This window comes from Crinia signifera, chromosome 5 (assembly GCF_055691185.1).
Source record: "Crinia signifera chromosome 5, ASM5569118v1, whole genome shotgun sequence".
Taxonomy (NCBI): domain Eukaryota; kingdom Metazoa; phylum Chordata; class Amphibia; order Anura; family Myobatrachidae; genus Crinia; species Crinia signifera.
Genome location: NC_139221.1, coordinates 199,266,296 through 199,278,299, shown reverse-complemented (window position 1 = coordinate 199,278,299; position 12,004 = coordinate 199,266,296). Strand labels below are relative to the sequence as shown.

General features: G+C 42.9%; 1 protein-coding gene across 1 annotated transcript in view; it reads right to left on the bottom strand.

Moving 5' to 3' along the window:
• The window catches only part of LOC146080772 (dynein axonemal heavy chain 5-like), a 357,582-nt gene that overhangs the window by 9,088 nt on the left and 336,490 nt on the right, over positions 1-12,004 (bottom strand). The window contains exons 75-76 of the mRNA XM_083188420.1: positions 8,613-8,821; positions 6,756-6,977 (exon numbers count right to left, since the gene is read on the bottom strand). Coding sequence (XP_083044546.1) covers positions 6,756-6,977; positions 8,613-8,821 — 431 coding nt within the window. The remainder of the gene's footprint in view (positions 1-6,755; positions 6,978-8,612; positions 8,822-12,004) is intronic.

Here is a 12,004-nt window from a genome sequence, read left to right as displayed (position 1 = left end):
CCTTTGATATGTTAACCCAACTGTTAATTTTGAATATAACCTAGCACTCATGTTCATCTATGTTCCTACTTTTTGAGGTCACTGACCCTTTAATAGAATAAGAATGTACAATCTGAGTGCACGGCCTCTAACGTGATATTAAAGAGGCGATGTGGAGGCATTCCTCCCAACTGTCCCGGTTTTCGCATTAGCACAGCATCTATTCAGTGAAGCAGAGGCGCTAGCGGCATGGGCAGCAGCTTACACAGCACTGGCCATGCCTCTATAGTGAGGGAAAATGGGACGTGGCTGGCGACAGCAGAATCCCCGTAAGGCCATGCTCCCTTCGGCAGAGGCCACACCCCCTTTTCGACATCCCGATCGGGATTTTAAAGTTGGGAGGTATGGTGGAGGGCATAGGAGACCACTCGGGATATCTCCTGTACCCATGTGGGACAGTTTGGCCCTGCTGCTGGAGCAAATATTTGAAGGGCAGCTGCAATGAGAAAGTGACAAATCTCTCTAGAGCAGAATAGAATAGAATCACCTTTATTGGCCATGTGTGCTTGCGCACACTTGGATTTTTTTGTGGATTACATACAGTGCAGCATCAAGCAGGGATGAAGGGGGGGGGGGACATTACATACGTTACATTAAGACGTTACATGCGGGGGGCACATGCCTGCCAAGCTGCGCAGCGCCTAGGCAGCCATCAGCGGCGCCACTGCTCGATTCAGCAGCCAGGTGGGTAACAATCTAAACAGGGTCAGTACAGTTTTCACACGGGAACACGTGTGCACAGCGTCTAGGCAGCCATTCAGCGGTGCCACTGGACGTTGCAGCAGCCAGGTAGGTAACAGTAAAGCAGAGACAGTACAGTTGTCGCACAGGGAACACATACCTGCCAAGCTGCACAGCATCTAGGCAGCCATCCTCGGTGCCACTGGTCGTTGCAGCAGCCAGGTAGGTGACAATATAAGCAGGGACAGTATAGTGTCACACAGGGAACACATACCTGCCGAACTGCACAGAGCCTAGACAGCCATCAGCGGTGCCACTGGTCACTGCAGCAGCAAGGTAGGTGACAGTATAAGCAGGGACAGTACAGTTATCACACAGAGAACACATACCCGCCGAGCTGCACAACAGGAGTCTAAAATAGCAGACAAATCAACAGATTTTTCAGACTCCTTGAATCACTGACTGAGATTAGAAAACATGGAGTAGCGACCCCATGATGAGAAGGTCGGGACCCACAGTTTGAGAACCGCTGCTCTAGGGCAACATATTTAAAAAAGTAATGTATTGTGACTTACATTAAATGTAATTAAAAACTATAGATTTTTCATATAGGTTATGCATGAAGTAATGATAAGACAGTACAATGAGGCAGTGGAGTTGTTTATTGCAACCAATCAGAATTTAAGTAACATGTATAATTTGCATACTATATAAAATTATACAGAGCAGCTGATTGGTTGCCATAGGCACACTTTCCCCACTGCTTCATATATTTACCCCTTAATTGATAAAAGCAGAATTATAGTAAACATTATCCACTTAAATACATTGCAATGTTCAGTCCATATTACATTTTTCTGAACATATATAAATACTGGTACAGGTTGAGTATCCTGTATCCGGACATCCCTTATCCAAATTATTCCAAAAACCATGGTTTTTGGAATCATTTGAATATTTTTTAATTTATTTTTTAACCCCCCTAACCCTCTTTTCATACTTACCAAGTCCCCGGGCGTCCACAGCAGGCCTCCGGCATCTTCTCCAGGGTCTCCAGCGGTCCCAGGAATGCATTGCGCGAGTGTAGGTGCGCGCCGGTGACGTTACCATCAGGGGACAGGTAAGTATGCTTTAAAAAAAATATTCCAAAAACCGAAAAATTCCCCTATCCGGAATGCTCGTGGTCCCGAGCATTTCGGATAGGGGATACTCAACCTGTATTGTCTTAGTATGCATCACATTACCTACTTAACTGTTCTCTGTGGCATTGAGAAAATGTGCTTACTGCGCATCACATCATGAAACATAATGGAAATAATAATCATGTGCTGCTGCCTTATTGTTTTCTTCTACTACAGCCTTAAATAACAACAAGATGGTGGTAGGTATATATTTAAACGCAGGATATTGGAAAGAAGACAGCAAGCCCTCAATGTAAGGAGAACAAAGCCACATCTCTTTGATGAGAACAATGTGTACGCGGCTTTGCGCAAAACAAACAGCTGCAAGTCGGCTACGCAATTCTCAGAGCCTATAGGTGTCAGAGCTTCAGGCTTCTCACAGGCAGATTGTCTCTAAATGAAATCTCGGCCCAGCTCCTGTTTGAACATGTCATATCAAACAGACTGTGACAGTCGCAAATGAATAAAAAACTAAAAATGACAGAGTTTAATCATTGAGACTGGTAGTCCATAATCCTTTATAAAAAAAATCCCTTTTCTTTGCCAGGTTTAGTGATAAGAATTACATTTTCCAAATTGTACTGAATATATTGTGCACAGAACACAGCATGGTATTTTATTGACAGCACTGTCAACTGAAGTCAGAGTCATTGAATGAATCTGATATGCTGGTTCTGGACAAATAAATATGACAAGAGACGTATGCAGTGGAACAACACTATGCATTTAAGTGAAGCTTTGTGACTAGCAAACTGTGGTTGGGGGTCTAACAGCAGAATTGTACAAATGGAGATTGAATACAGTTACAATACAGATCATTTCTTGGCACTCTAGACGAAAGCCCCCTTCATTTTTGTCACAGTTTTCACTAATCCAAGCCTGAATACAAAAATTTAATATATTAATTAATGTTGGGGTCATTCACATTTTGGAGAGTCCTAGTGGTAAATTTACTAAAGCTTCTTAAAATAAAAAGAAATGATTTTGCCCATAGCAACCAATCATGTTATTTCTATAATTGTATAAAATGCAATATAGAAATGACAGAATTTGATTGGTTCCCATACATTACCAGATTATTGTTCCCACCAGACTGATTGGACAGATAAAAATTTCTATTGCTGTGTACACAGTTCTAGATTTCAAAAGGTAATATGGCTGGGACCGAACAGTAATACCCCTTTCACACCAGCCTAATTTCCTGGGAACAACTCGCGGCTAGCGCAGGTGTGTAAGGTTTCCGGGCCAAAATCCCAGCAAAAATTGCCGGGATTTCAACCCTGCTATGGAGCAGGGTTGTTCCTGGGTTCAACCCGGGGACCTGGCTGGTGTGAATGAGGTAGGGTATATTTACCTGAGTTACGGCGGATGAAGATGATGCAGCTCTCCAGCGGCAGTGAGGGCGCCGGAGAGCTGCGTCATCTTCATCCGCCGCCTGTCCCGTCATTTGAGCTCGCCGTCTGTGTGGCTCACCGGCCTGCACAGAGAACAAGCAACCATGGTGAGTATTCTCACCATCTCCTGCCCACCTCCGCCGCCATCCCACCGACTGCCTGCCCCCTTTCCCACCTCCTGCCGGCCTCCTCCCCACCTCCTTCCTGCCCCCTTCACACACCAGCAAATGCACTGACTTTTCTGGTGTAAAAGGGACCAACCCAGGAATGGCCCGGCATGATTCCTGGGCCATATTCCCGGGTGGGTCCCTGCATTTTCTGGTGTGAAAGGGGTATGAGGGAGCCAATTTCCTATGAATAAACGGTTTGGGTCCAGACTTCTGTTGAACCAGTTCAGGGTTTACTCAAGATACCCTAAAATCTAGATTTACCGAATATCTAGATTTTTGCAAAGAAGACAATCAAATTGACAAAGTTACATACACACTGATTAGGTCACCTGTGCTAAAGCATAGATATCCTCAAAACATGTACTGCGTACCTTGCAGACCTGGGTTTTGGAGCCACTTTGGTAATATGCGTATGTTTGTCAGGGTTATTTACTTTCTATGTGTGCTTAACGTCTTATTTAATATCATATGCATTGACCTTCATTTGATCTATACATGGAAACAGATTAATTTAGTATGTGAAATCCATAGCAGCATTGCTTGACAGGTGACAGCACCACACACATCTGAAAGACTAGCTTTATCTCAGCACAGCTGTTGGTGATAGCAGTCAGGGCTGAGGAGCAATGCCTGAGAGTAGCTAATAAATACACTTTACACCCTGTGTCAAAAGCATGGTGCCATGCATGTGATATAATGCAGGTAAACTCAGCATGGCATCCCTCTGAACCCAATACTAAATATGATATTTTTTTATGTGCATTGGCTGTATGGATATTGCTGTATTTTAAAGTATTATATTTATATAATTAATTGTTGCTGATCATAGTTGCCTACCTGACCCTCTCCATCAGGGAGAAAAAACTCTGTTCCCGGGCTTCCCTGGTAATGTATGATCACCATCACCTGTAGTGACACATCTTTCTTATCACTTACCTAGCTCCCCACAGGTGATGGCAGTCATACATGATCAGGGAAGACCAGGAACAGAGCATTTTCTCCCTGAAGGGGAGGGTCAGGTAGGCATCCCTGTGCTAGGTGGGTCTGTAGATACCGGCAAATGTTTTATAACACCTTAAAATGTTTCAGAGAGCACCTAGAGAATAGTCTTCGCTAGCTGAAGAATATGCAGACCTTCTTTTGATAGTGGTTGTCATGTCAATGATAAGCTAGAAGGGGAGCCTCTTTCTGACAAAAAGATACTCATGGATTAATCCTGGGAATGGACAAGGACTTAAGTTAATATATTGTGTGGTCAAGCAAATGGGTTCACTTTAGCCAGATTACCCAAAGCCCTTCTCCACAGTGTACCTAGTGCCTGTTGCCATCCCAGAATTTGGCACTTTCATTAGCTACCCATGGTTATGTAGGTACCTAATCCTGCAAGAAAGGCTTCACTAGACGCAGCCTCACTGATAAAACACCATTGGACTTGACCAGTCTTAAACGAGGGAGCCCTGCACTTTCCTCCAACTATTCAAGTTTCCACCCATGTGCATTACGGTGTGCGCAATCCTGGCACAGTGTGTCTAAGGGCTCTACCTGGTGCAATGTGTGGTGTAATGTAAATTGGTACTATGGAAAACAAAATTGCACCTTTACGCCATTAAGGTATTAGGACCGCCCTTTAAGCAATTCCAGTAGGCGGTTTGCATCTTAGTAGCTTAAACTTAATTACCGAGGTCGGATGTGAAACATTAATGGTTAATTCTTAATGATATGTCCCTTCTTTTTTCTTTCTGTTTGTGTGAAACTCCCTGAGTAAACCCAGACTTAGTTTTCATTTAACTTGTTACAATTGCTTCAACAGTCGCAAGGTCAGTATAGTGAAACAATCATCATACATGACCTTAGAGATATCTAGTCTATGTTACCTCATGAACCAATATGAATAAGAGACAAAGTACTAACTTCCAGCCAGAACGAGTTCTCAGCTTCCCCCCTTCATTCCAGGCTCTGACGAGATTCCCATGAACAGGAAGTCGTACCCATGAGGTGGAGGACCAATGCAGAGATGCCCCGGCCTCTTTCCTTTACCCAATGACCATCCAGTTTGACCCCACACCCCCTTGCTTTAAAAGCCTAAACCCGGGATCGCTGGGCTCATATGTGATCTAATCAGAACACATTCCCAGGATCTTGGGGGGATTCTTATCCGGTCGTGGTCTCTGCTTCCTTTTGACGGTAATTGTTATTCCATATATGTGCTAGTTGTTGTTATGTTAGTTGTACCTGCATTTGTTCTCTTTGTAACACTGTTTCTTTTTCTGTATACGTTGTACTGCATACATGTATAGTTTATATTGCTGTTATCTTTTAATCAATATATTAGGACACGGGATCGGATCCGTGATCTCCATATAACTAGTGTTTGCTTGTATTACTTCTTTATAAGTGCAACCGCGTCCCAGACGCAGCATCAGCTTTGGTCATAATCAATTTGTTTATCGATTGGTATAGTTAGTGTATCTATGGTAAACCTAAGGTTATAAAGATATGTTCATTGCATAAAGTCTCATTGAGAGTCTCATTCGCTGATGCGTCTGAGAGGCACGTTTAAATAGCTGTGTGAATGCATTGGACATACAGTATATAAAGTGTAAAGGCTTATTTCTTATAAGTCAGTGAATAGGTTAATCTTGTAAGGAATCTGTACAATGGATGGAGTCTGTAGCATCTAGTCATACAGTATGCTAATGTGGTTTACAACCATTCACATTGCCATTGAATGAAGAAGCTTCACTAAGGAATTTATTGCTAAAACCACAGTGTCAGTCTGCGGTTTCCAGGGTTAACCGGTTGCATGGTTTAGAAGGTAAAGGATATAGTATAACTACTACATTAGCCACTGGTCTATTTATATAACGGTTTTAATAGTACAAATATGTGGCAATGCCCCTTCCCCATGCCCTACATTTTTGTCTACATATAGTTAAAAATGTAATTAAAGTCAGCAAAAATCACACATTGTTAAAGGGACTTGCGATACTGGTGCACAGTTGGTATCACAAGTAGAAATAGACTGTGCCGTACAGTCTATCTCTACTATATGGCAGGAGGGCCATGCTGCACAATGCAGCATGCCCCCCGACCCCCCCTTCCCTACGTGCTGGGGTCGCACGCATATGTAGATGCACAAAATTAACATCCATATACAGTATTCACTAAGTACAGTAAACAAACATGCCCTTATTGCTATTACTGTTCTAACTTCCAGCATCATTGGATTCCATCACATCTTGCGTTCTTCTTATCTATTCAACACCATTATCATTATTTTAATAACGTACCTTTGGTTGTGCCTCCATTAGTTTTGTGTTTCTTCTGTCCCAGCCAGCACCATCTAGAAATAACCCATAGATGTAGACACCACCAATGTCAGCTGGGGGAGGAGCATTTACATCTTCTTTCATCATCTTGGTGACATCATTATGTAAAATGACGCTGTCTAGAGCCCAGCCTTTTGAAAGATTCATACGTGTTGTTTCCTGTCTCATGGCAGTCAAAAAGCCCTATTAAAAAATAAGGTTATATTTAAACTGAATAAGGTACAGTAATTACACTGATTTTCTATATTGAGTTTTTAGATCACACTCACAGTCAAGTGGCCAAATGCCCCAAGATTCAAAAAGTGATAAAGTTGGAGAGTCATAAACAACCAATCAGCACTGAACTGGCAGTTTTCAAACACAGCCTATAACATCAACTGATAGACTGGTTGTTTATCAATCTCCACTCTATCACTTTTTGAAACTTGGTGCATCTGGCCCAATGAGAGAGGAAGACAGGAGAACAGTGCCAATGCTTTTTTGAGAACATCGCTCTCCACCAAGGTTGTTAATTTTATGAACTGTATAAGTACCCAATTTAATTTTAAGCCCTATATCAGGCATATCCAAACTGGACATAGTTTGGACATGCCTGCCCTATATAGTATTAGTACCCGCATTCATTTTATGTACTTTAATAATGACCTTATTATTGTTATTCTTCATAGTACTGCCCTATTATTTTATGCCATATTTCAGTGCCCTCCAATTCATATAATGCCAAATTACAATATAGCTAAAAATATATTACTTTTAAAATGTGTTCCAGTAGTATCTTTAATAATAACCTTTTTACAAGCATTCAGCTTAGTGCTCCCAGTTCATATTATAGCACACTATAGTCCCCCATTTCATATTGTGACACATTACAAAGCTCCAGTTCATATTATGTAACAGCAAACAGGGAGTCAAAGAGACCACCAAATATATAACTGCTGTCTAGTCCCTCTTTTCTGGCCATGCAATGGGCTTGATCCAATTACATAGATCCTCATTTTTGATGTTTGTAAACAACTATATGATATGGGTCCAGGCCCCCCTATGCCTACAAGCAATAGCAGCCCCAGAACTGACTATAACTAGGTTGAAGCAGACAACATATGGCTAAAAATATCACTTTTAGTAATCGTTTCAGTGGTGTCTTTAAAAATAACCTTTTTTACATGCATGAAGTTATCAATTGCCTGAATAGCTATGAATATTTGTGGGTATTAATAGAAACTAAATACCCCACGTACTGGCAGGAGCATGCTCATTGTGCTTCTGGGAACATCATTATACTACAGTCAGGGTTAAAGTGAGGGGGAACGGGGTGGAACTGAGCTCCACCACCTCTAATGGTGAGGTGGAACATTTTAACCTCCACATTGGTCCTGTACAGTAATTCTCACAGAAAAGCATTATAGTTTGCAGGTGGGTTCCAAAAAACCCTACCACTGACCCAGTCTCTGCCTAATGGGGGCAAGGGGAGGGGGTAAGTAAGTGGCAGAGAAATGAGAAATTAAATTAGTTCCCCCACCTCTGCATGACCAGTTTAAGCCATGACTACAGTATAAGAAGTGTTACAGCTTTCAATACAGGCTCAACGTGTTTAAAAGATCACATAAGGATTCTCCACCCAGACAATGCTATAAATGGCTAAAAAAGGTGGGCACTTTTTCACATCTTATTTTATCTACTTTTATACTGCTATTAATATTATTTCAAGGTAATAGTAATGTATTAATGTTAGGTTTCTCATAACTGTAAAAAAAGGTCCAGATAAATTAAGAAAATAATCTTAATAACACCAGATAGAAATACACCTAAATTACTTACTTGTGGATTAAAAAATCCCGTCATCCAGAACTGATTGGGACGCCCATCAAACAACCAGCTGCGGAACTGTTGATTTCTTTCCAAGAGTTCTGTAAACCAAAATCCTAACGTGGCAGAATCCCAAGAAATTTTATACCAGAGTTTCGGGATCCTGGCATCATACATGTTATCTAACGCATCCCGCAAGTCTTCTGACATGATTATTGTTCCTGAGGAGAAAGAAAAAAACAATACTTTTTTGTTTTTTCTTCTTTAATTGGCAATGAAATATCTGTATTTATTCTATATAACTTGAATAAAATTAAATGCAACCCATTCATTTTGTTAATTTTCTTGTTACACCAGCAGTTCCCAAATTGATTACCGTGGCACCCTGGTGTACCATGGGGATTTGCAGGGGTGCACTGGGTGGTGGTCCATGACCAATTCAAATGATTTTGAATGATTTTTGTCAATGTAATAGGAAAATCCAGTGTTTGTAGCTTCGAGTCATACAATGTGGATAAACAGAAGTGAATCTTGTCCCTCACTATGGGCCTTATTCTGGCCGGTGCGGCCGGAGCCGAATATGCGGCCAGGACCGTGCGTCCTAAACCCCGCCTTTTGTACGGATCGCTCACTCCGTCCGAATGCGGTAATCCGCTGACCACACGGAGCACAAGTTAATTTCTTACGGATACACCTCCTCCATCTCTTGGAACCTCCCCCATCATTCGATGGTCGCAGAACATCGAATGCAGGACCGAGTGGTCCGCCAGCTCCCGCAACCTCAGACCACACGGGCATTTCTCCGTGCAAAAGCAGGGATCTGGGCGGGCAGCTGATCCAGCAATGTGATATGTCCGCCCCCTACACGTGCATCACGGCCGCATTACCATACGTACGCCCAGTGTTTGCATGGGAACGCCCATGAAACGCGGGGTGTAAACATATGGTAATGAGCCCAAACAGCCCTTCACGCCCCTCTCCACCCCCTGTTCGTAGTGTACACATTTCATGCGGAATTTGGCCGTGCGTCCCGTTCGCACATGCGCAGACACAAAACATCGGCGGCACGAACGCATGCGGACATTACCGCACCAACCAGAATAAGGGCCTATATAACTGAACCTATGGATGACATATAATCACAACTAGGGGTACCGTGCAATCATTTCTGGTACACTGGCAATGTGATTCAAAAAAGTTTAGGAACCACTGGGTTACACAATTACATTTGATGTTGTTTTCTTTTAGGACAGATATAACCATAATTATTTTAGTAGTGAATTTGATTACAGTTTTGTTATGTCATGTGCCTTTTATGGATAAATAATGAGAAAAATAAACTTTCCATAATGTTTACATGCCTACACTTGCTTTCCCTCCAGGGAAAGCAAGAAACCTTTTTGGTTCCCTCCCACTTCCCCATACCTTCCAACATGGCCCTCTCCAGGAGGGACAGAATGCTCTATTCCTGGACTTCCCTCTTAATTTAGGATTGTTATCCCCTGTGTCAAAGACATTTTATCAATTAACCTGCTCTAAACAGGTGATGGCAATTATATGTTTAGAGAGAAGTTCAAAAACAGAGCATTGTGTCCATCCTGGAATGGGTCATGGTGGGAGGTATGCTGAGAATAGAAGCAGTATGACCCACTCCTTATGCCCCAATTCTAGGGGAGGGCCATTGTGCTGCTAATAGCATTGGCGTTTGCACATCCCACTTACCATGGACTTACCAGCAATCATATTGGGGACCCACCCAGGATATTTGTTATATGTCATGTACAATGTGCATAAATGCAGTATTGATACAAAACCAGATGCAGATGCATTAAAGTCAGGCTGCAGACGGATAAGTCCAAAGTTCAGGCCGACAGCAAAACCAGACAAAGACACATCACATAGGACACTATCCTGTAATATCCTTAAGATGCATACACACAGAACGATGCTGAAAGCGATCCGTCATTGTTCACGAGTTAATCAAATCATTCATCGTGCATACACAAGGAACAATTTGATAGACTTCGCAAAAGATTGGTCTATGATCTTCCTGCATGCATGGAAGATCATATACCAAAATTAACAATTGGTGGTTACACACATAGTTAATGATGCATGGAAAGATTTGAATGATTGGTTGTTCCGATGGATCGGGAAAGCCCACATTGTGCATCAAATCGTTCCGTGTGTAGGCACCTTAAGATGGGAGTTCTGTGTCAGATGGAATGCTGCTATGGGCAACCAATCAGATACTATCTATTATCTTGTAGAAGGTGCTAAATAAAGAAGAAGTAGATTCTGATTGGTTGCCCAAAGAAACATTTAATGTGAAATAGAAATCCCATCTTAGTAAATTTACCCCTGTAAATCAGGTGTAATGAGACAAATTGACCACTTCTGTACATAGTGGCTATGGAAAAGACATTTTCAGCGGGGCCGTAACTGACTTTCAACATTACTAAAGATCACATATCATCTGTGGGTGTTGATCTGTGTCTTACGAGCAGAAATACTTTGATAAAAATAAATAGGGGACTTATGACTAGTTGGGCTGACATCCAAGCTCAAAAGTCCTAGCGTGACTGCAAGAAGTTATAGCTAAGTATTGCTTAAATGAAGCAACAGATAGACTTGCAGCCTTCTGAAATAAATAGTGCTGCTTTCAGACCGCATCTCTGGCTTTGACCCTGTATTTGGAAACGTTTCCAAAAACGGGTCTGCCAGATAAAACCCCTTTCACACCGCAGCACTTAAACGGTATATTACCGTTTAAGTGCGGATTTTTTGACACTGGCAGACCCGTTTTTGGAAACTTTCCAAATACAGGGTCAGTCTTCAGCCCTCCCCTCCGTGCAGCTCCCCCCTCGCGCGTGTCGACCGAGAGCGTGCCGACGCCCACCCGCGCGTGTCGACGCCCCCCCCCCGCGTGTCGGCCCCCCCCCCCCCCCCGTGTCGACTTAGCCCGTGCCGGTACCTCCGTTGTGGATCCCGGCACTGCAGCTCAGTATGCTCGGAAAGCACTTATGAAAAAAGTGTCTTCCAGAAAATGGCTGCCCCATAGGAAACCCTGTTTAAAAAAACTGTCTTTCGTATGGGGGCAGCCATTTTCTGAAAGACACTTTTTTCATAAGTGCTTTCCGAGCATACTGAGCTGCAGTGCCGGGAACCACAACGGAGATACCGGCACGGGGTAAGTCGACACGGGGGGGGGGGCGCCGACACACGGGGGGTGTCGACACGTGCGCGGGGGTGTCGACGCGCGGGGGGCTCCAGTGCTGTGAATACTTAATGAGCGCTCATTAAGTATTCACTGTGCTGAATTTAGGACCCAGCTCATTGGCTGGGTCCTAAATACCGTTTCAGAACCGATTTTGAGCCTAAAATACCGGTTCTGAAACGGGTAG